Raw genomic sequence first — 7,496 nt, 5'->3', positions numbered from 1 at the left:
TCTCATATAGCCTAGTCTACTCTGTAATTCTTTATGTATCTCAGGCTATCCTTGAACTCATGATTGAAGGGACTCTGACCAGCTTGAGCATGGTGAAGATGGCTCTGGCAGGCCTTGCCCTTCTCGCCCATTCTATCTTCCTTGGTAAAAGCCATTAGATTACATTCTAAAGCTGCCCCCAAGGTCCATTCCTTTATTTGGCCACTTCCCCCTCCCAAGGCTGACTACCAAAGTCCAGCTATCAAAGTATTGAAATCCAGCAATCAAAAGCCCCCTTTGGCTCACCTAATTAACATGCCCAATCCTAACATGGGGTTTCCCCCTTCCTTTATAAACTGTCATTGCCTATGTGTCACAACTGTCCCTTTTCTGTCTAGAAGCAGTCCTTTGTCCCCTAAAAGACAAATGCCCCTGCCCCTTTTCCCTTGTCTCCTTCCCCTCTATCCTCATCCTCTATCTCCTTTACCACTGCATCCTAGCCCATTCTAACACAGACCTCCCCTTTTTCTCTTAAGAATGACACCTGTGGGGCTGGAGAGATGGCTCAGCAGTTAAGAGCACTGGCTGCTCTTCCTGAGGACCTGGGTTCAATTGCCAGCACCCACATGGCAGTTCACAATTGACTGTAACTCCAAGATGTGAAACCCTCACAGAGATATACATGCATGCAAAATACCAGTGCAAATGAAATAAAAAATTATTAAAAGAAAAAAAAAACAAAGACTGACGCCTGCAGGGTCATTCACTGCTGATTTTCTGCCTGAGTCAGAAAGCAGCCACTTCAATTTCTCTTCCCTGCCTAATAAAGGATCTCTGTGAAAACAGGTGTGCGGATGTCTTTGTGCCTAATCTGGGGTCTTAAAGGGAGCCCCCACTGTTTGGGAGTCCTCTCCAATGATCCTCCTGCCTCTACCTCCTGAGTAGTGGGATTATAGGTGTATGCTACCATGCCAGCATTTAAAAAGTTTGTATCTTACATCAAACTTTTGATCTCAAAACAAATACATTTCCTTTTGTTCATATTTTATTTTATGTACTCTAGTAATTTTATAGTACTTTTATATAGATTTGGTATTTTAATAAGTTTATTCTTAAACATGTGCCATTTTTGTATGTGCATGATGTTTTACCTGCATATGTGCATGCCCAGTGGATATGTGGAGGCCAGAAGAGGGCATCAGATCCTCTGGAGCTGGAGTTACAGATGGTTGTGAGCTCCCATGTGGATTCTGGAAATCAAATCCAGGTCTGCTGGAAGAGTATTCTGAGCCACCTCTCCAGACCCAGTGTGATTTTTTATTGTTAATAATAATAAGGTATTTCTCCTTTCCAGTCATTTATAAGGTAATACAGAGAGCAGGAACTTTTTTTGCAAATAAACATTCTACATGGCCACCTCAGTCATGTAAAATACTGTAAATTTCACACTGTATTATAAATTTCAATGTGTGGGGATTTCTATGTACATAGTCAGATTATCACCAAAGGCGATAGGGAAGTGCTTTCAGTTAATTTGACTTCCACAGGAAAAAATGCCAAAAAAGTTGTTTGCTATTGGCTTCATTCATGCATTAAACAACTATTATTAGGAGGTAGTGGTGCACACCTTTAATCTCAGCACTCAGGAGGCAGAGGTAGGCCAGCCTGGTCTACAGAGTGAGTTTCAGGACAGCCATGACTTACACAGAGAAAACCTGCTTCAAAAAAAAAAGAACGAAAGAAAGAAAAAAGGATTTTTAAAAACCTATCTATAGCAGTAAATTTTTCAAATGAGAATATACCATTGTCTTGAGCTGTTCAAGTCTGAAGTTCACATGTACATTATTACATTATTGTATTCAGTCAAGGAAATTCCAAGCTGAGAAAGTGAAATATAGGAGATGCTCACTTAAATTCTCCTCCTTGGGCTGGGGATAGCCCTGTTATTAAAGCAAGGATTGTGTAAAGTAATAAATACATATCCTACTAGATCTGGTGCTGTTTATGCTCTGTGCCTATGGTCTTAGGGGAAAAATGATGGGTAGGTCATGAGAATTCCATAAATATTTATTGAATTAATTAATGTTATAATGCATATTTATACAAAAATACATGATATAATGCTTAAAAGCAACATAGAAATCCTTAGTCTATCCTTTAAACTCACACATAACATTTCAGAAATGTGCTAAAATGAAAACAAACTCTTAAGCACAGGTTGTATATTTTTATCTTTTTTTTTTTTTTTTTTGGTTTTACGAGACAGGGTTTCTCTGTATTGTTTTGGAGGCTGTCGGTCCAGCCTGGCCTCAAACTCACAGAGATCCTCCTGCCTCTGCCTCCCGAGTGCTGGGATTAAAGGCATGTGCCACCACCGCCCGGCTTATTTTTATCATTATTATCATGAACTATAAGTCAATAAACACTGGCGTTCTTTCCTACACAGAAAAGACCCTAGTGGGTGTCCCCCTGAGGCTATGCACGTAATCTAAGGCCTCCATCTCTGTATTTCATTCTGAGAAAATATGTGCATTATTTCCTTCCTCGTCACCTTTCTCCCATCCAGAGCTCTGAATACCGCCCTTCTGGACAAACAAGGCACTTGTACAATACTTCCGGAAGAAACAAACTAGTCTATTTTTAGGAGGACCCAGCTCTGAGCCCCACTGGCCCCTCTGCCTGGCACAGACCTGCTGTCATATGGCAGGGACTCGCTCCACAGCTCTATGCCCAGCTGTCACTCACCTATGTGTTACTGATTCTATGACTCTGAAGGAGCCTGACTTGACTTTAATCTATCAAATTAAACAGAACAAGTTATCTTCGGGATTATAAAGCCATTTCATCTACCCCTTCCCTGATAAAATACCAAAACAGGATCAGGTTTCTAACCCATGCCAGACTGTTGACCCAGTTCTCCTGGGCACAGTCATATTGATTCATTCCAATACTGTAAGAACAGATCACAACACACGTCACATTTCCTCTTAAGGTTGATTCCGAGAATTGATTAGTCACCAGATAAGTTAATGTTCCCTCTCCTGGGCATAAAGTATTTGATAAATTCTGGCTTTGATTATAGCTTTTGAATTTATTTACAATGTGTGTGTGTGTGTGTGTGTGTGCCTCTGTGTGCCTCTGTGTGTGTGTGTGCCTCTGTGGGTATGTGTCTGTGTGTGTGTGTATGCCTCTGTGTGTGTGTTTGTGTGCCTCTGTGGGTATGTGTCTCTCTCTGTGTGTATGCCTCTGTGTGGTGTATGTGTGTGTGTGTGTATACCTCTGTGGGTATGTGTCTGTACATGTGTGTGTGACAGTGTGTGTGTGTATACCTCTGTGGGTATTTTTGTTCATGTGTGTGTGTAACAGTGTGTCCGTGTGTATCCGTGTGTGTGCCTCTGTGGGTGTCTCTCTCTCTCTCTGTGTATGCCTCTGTGTGGTGTGTGTGTGTGTGTGTAAGTGCTCATGCTACAGCACCAGTATGGAGTTTACAGACTATAGCTTGTGGTAGTCCATTCTCTCCTTCCACCATATGGATTCTGGGGAATAAATTCAGGTTGCCAGGCTTGGAGGCAAGTGTCTTTACCCGCTGAACCATCTCACTGGTCTCACCATCCTATGTTTTGCCAGTCTTTCCCAAGCTCAGACACGACTGGTTACTCCATTCAAGTGAAGCCAAAGTACAGTCCCTTGAGAGCTAAAGCATCCAGTAGAACCAAGGCACAGAAGCAGCTGCTCCAGCTGGCACCGAGCTCCAAGCAGGAGCATCTCCAGGCTTCACATAGGAGGGAGGGATGCCACCCCACTCTATAAAGGGCAGTAGTGTCTGCAATAGCGCATACAGAACAGGGACCTTGGTCTTCTGTGAGTGCTCTAGGGCTAGGGGAGACTGCAATATGGAGGCTTCATGAGAGAGAAGCAGGAAGCCCAGAGTGTTATCTGCTGGCAGAGGAGTTGAGTCCCAGGGCAAAGACAACCAGAAGAGCATCTGTTGACTCCAGCCTGAAGAACAGGTCAGCCCACCCCACTACTGAATATCTGGAGTTCATCTGGGCTAACAATGCTCTGTTCAGAGCAACCCAGCTCTGACCCAGCCTAAACAGATGGAGAAGGGAGCATGCCAGGTGCCTTCAGCGTCCTTTATTTTCCTATGAGAGCCCAGTGGGTGAGGCATATCTTTGCCAACAAACTTCTGGAGGCCAGAGATGGAAACTTCGTTCCCTCCACTCTGGCCCTCTGTCCTGTGTGTCACCTTCTTTCCATAATCAAAACTAATTCTGTAAACAGCAGTGGTTGTTTCCTGAAAAGGCAGGTACCCCAGGTCTTGTTCTACCATGAGTATGTGTAGACTTAGCTCTATTCCTAATCTTCACAGGAGGCCCTGATCAGCTCAGGGTAGCTTTTGTATTCTTCCATTAGTTAAACATTTCTACAGTTTTCATGTAGTCTTCATATTCAACAGTTATCACATCCTTAATCATGATAGTTAGCAAACAGATCCTAACCACTGCTTTTAAAGACTTCTTTTAATTTTTTAACTCGAGTGTGTGTGTGTGTGTATTGTGTGTCTATATATGTATATGTGTATGTGTGTGAGTGTAGGTGTTCATGTACATGCATATATGAATATGTATATGTGTGAATATGTGCATGTGTGTATGTGTATGTGTGAATATGTACATGTGTAAATATGTGTGTGTGTGTGTATACATGCACACCAGAGGCATTGAATCCATTGAAACTGGAGTTACAGGCAGCTGTGAGCCACCCTGACCCCAACTCTGCAGGAAAAGTTATGCTTTCAACTGCTGAGCCATCTCTACAGCCCAAAATCCTAACTACTTTACACAAATGTTCCCACATAGGCCTTATCTTTCTAATACTTGTTCAAACTCATTGCTAAGGCTTACATGTAGATTTTTAAATATGCTCCTGTTTATTTTAATCTTCCATGTTTCAAATTGCAAGATTTCTTTGGGTGATCATTCGGTTGCCCGTAGTATTGGCTCCCTCCTTGCTGCATGTTATCTGATCATTTATGAATCATGCATAGTTACCATGTCTCCTGAAGTCACTGATGAAATATGGGAAAGATACAGGATCTACACCTCCTCCATTTACATGGAGCTTTACAGAAATTAATATGTCCTTTTCTACAGCTTTCTCCTGATCTACTTCATTACTAATTGTCTCAATAAAGAACAATGTGTAAGGCTCCTACCACCAGCATTACAAACCTGTTGGTGATTCTTTATGAGGCAACTATTCTATAAAGCATGTATTTAAGAACTTCACCAGGAGAACCAGACATAGTAACACACACCTTTAATCTCAGCACTTAGGAAGCAAAGGCAGGTGGATCTCTGTGAGTTTGAGACCAGACTATTTACATAATGAGTTTCAGGCCAGTCAAAGTTAAATAGTGACACCCTGTCTCAAAAGATCAAAAAGAAAGACAGGCAGTGGTTGTACACACTGTGCATACATGCATTCGTGTGTGCATGTATGTGCATGCAGGTATACACGTGTGTGAGCAGGTGTGCATGTGCACATGTATGTGGAAGTCAGGAACATATGTTTAGGGTCTTCCTCAATCACTTCCCACCTTTCTGGGGAAAGTGGTAACAAGGCCTCTCCCTGATCCTAGAGGTTGATTTGACTTACATGGCTGGCCAGCAAGTCCCAGGGGTCCTCTTATTTCCCCCTCCCCACCCAGGATTACAGGTGTGCAATGATGCACGTGTCTTTCATGTAGATGCTGCGGATCAAACTCAGAACAGCAAGCTGACAGGGCTGCCTCCCCCTCCCACCAAGTCTGGCCTTCTTAGGAAGAGAAATAGTTTGAAATGGGTTGCCACCCTGGGGATACGCATGACTTCAGGATAAGGTCCACCTCTGCCGTGGCGGCACTCCCACCCTTCCAGAAAAAGTCTGCCTGGTGTGCCTCTCCTATTGGTACTTGCCAGTATCACTGGATACACAGTTTGCTGCTATGATGCTCTCTCGTGTCTCTGTATCTGTCCCCCAAGAAGAGGTCTAGAACAGTGTGGTATGCAGGAGATTTGAGCAAATGGGCTCAAGTCATAATCCCATCATAGTGATCTTAAGTGACTGGTGCAAACTCATTGGGTATTGACTTCCCTTAAGTTAGCAGGAGACAATAAAGCCTGTCTCCAGCCCATGCTAGGACATATAAACATTAAGCCAAGCAGAGGGTGTGGCCATAATAGAGTATTGTTCACTATGGCTTGTCTTCCTCCCTTCTGAGAGATCTCTCTTCCTCAGCTCTCCATGAGGAAGTCACATGGGGACAGTGAGAACCAGACCACCTGGCTGATCCTAGTGGGCTTTGGCGAGCTGAAACTCCTGGGTTTCCTCCCTTTTACTCTCTTTCTGGCCATCTATGTGCTCACAGTTGGTGGCAATATCCTCATCGTGCTTGCTGTGGCCTCCAGCAGGGCCCTTCACACGCCCATGTACCTCTTCCTCTGCCACTTCTCCCTGCTAGAGATTGGCTATACATCCAACATCATGCCGAGGCTGTTGCAAAGCTTCCTGGAAGGAGGGGACATCATCTCACTGGGCAGCTGCCTCATCCAGTTCTATGTGTTTGCCTCACTGGCCGCAGCTGAGTGCCTCATGCTCTCTGCCATGGCCTATGACCGTTACCTGGCCATCTGCCATCCCCTTCACTACCCTGCTCTCATGAGCACCTGGTCCTGCAGCTGCCTGGCCACGGGTGCTTGGCTCAGTGGCTTCTTCTTCTCTGCCTTCACTCTGGCCTTGGCAGCCCCTCTGTCCCTCTGTCCAGGCGGCAGGGTGATTGACCACTATTTCTGTGACTTCGCTCCAGTCGTCGGGCTGTTCTGTGGGGAGGTGTGGATCATGTGGGGAGCTGGCATCAGCATCTCAAGCTGCCTTACACTCGCCCCCTTCCTGTTGATCGTCACATCCTACGTCTTCATCCTGAGGACTGTGCTGAGAATACCTTCAGACCATGGGAGACAGAAAGCCTTCTCCACCTGCTCCTCGCACCTCAGTGTGGTTGGAGTGTTTTACGGCACTCTCATCGCCGTCTATGTGGCCCCGACAGACCACATGCCTGCCTTGTTCCGGAAGGCCTTCTCTGTCCTCTACACCATGCTCACTCCCATGGTCAACCCCATCATCTACAGTCTCAAGAATCAAGAAGTAAAACTGGCTCTGCACAGGCTCTGGGGGCAGCTCATCTGAGGGCGTGCCCCTACTGAGGTGCGTGCAGGACAGCTATTGACTTCTTCCCCAAGTTAAGCTGAGCCCATTCCTTGGAGTCAAGTGGAGAAGGCCATTGTAGTGAAAAGTTGGAGACAGGCCAGGAGGTGGTGGCGCGCGCCTTTAGTTCCAGCATTCAGGAGGCAGAGGCAGTTGGGTCTCTGTGAGTTCAAGGCCAGCCTGGTCTACAGAGTGAGTTCCAGGATAGCCAGGGGTACACAGGGAAACCCTGTCTCAAAAAAACATAGAAAAAAGAAAATATGGAGATA

The 7,496-nt window shown here is 45.0% G+C and overlaps 1 protein-coding gene across 1 annotated transcript; it reads left to right on the top strand.

The window, feature by feature from the left end:
- The first annotated feature begins 6,267 nt into the window (after nucleotides 1-6,267).
- On the top strand, nucleotides 6,268-7,209 carry LOC101833473 (olfactory receptor 11A1-like). The gene has a single exon (XM_005066911.1). The coding sequence runs from the start codon at nucleotides 6,268-6,270 to the stop codon at nucleotides 7,207-7,209; it is 942 nt and encodes a 313-aa protein (XP_005066968.1).
- The last annotated feature ends 287 nt before the right edge of the window (nucleotides 7,210-7,496 follow it).

The sequence above is a fragment of the Mesocricetus auratus genome, unplaced genomic scaffold, assembly GCF_017639785.1.
Source record: "Mesocricetus auratus isolate SY011 unplaced genomic scaffold, BCM_Maur_2.0 Super-Scaffold_100010, whole genome shotgun sequence".
NCBI lineage: Eukaryota > Metazoa > Chordata > Mammalia > Rodentia > Cricetidae > Mesocricetus > Mesocricetus auratus.
The sequence above is the reverse complement of the archived record's forward strand: the minus strand, read 5'-3'. Positions and strand labels throughout refer to the sequence as shown.

What these genes read in the sequence shown, in the direction of transcription:
- LOC101833473 (XM_005066911.1), top strand. Translation starts at nt 6,268, where the DNA reads ATGAGGAAGTCACATGGGGACAGTGAGAACCAGACCACCTGGCTGATC.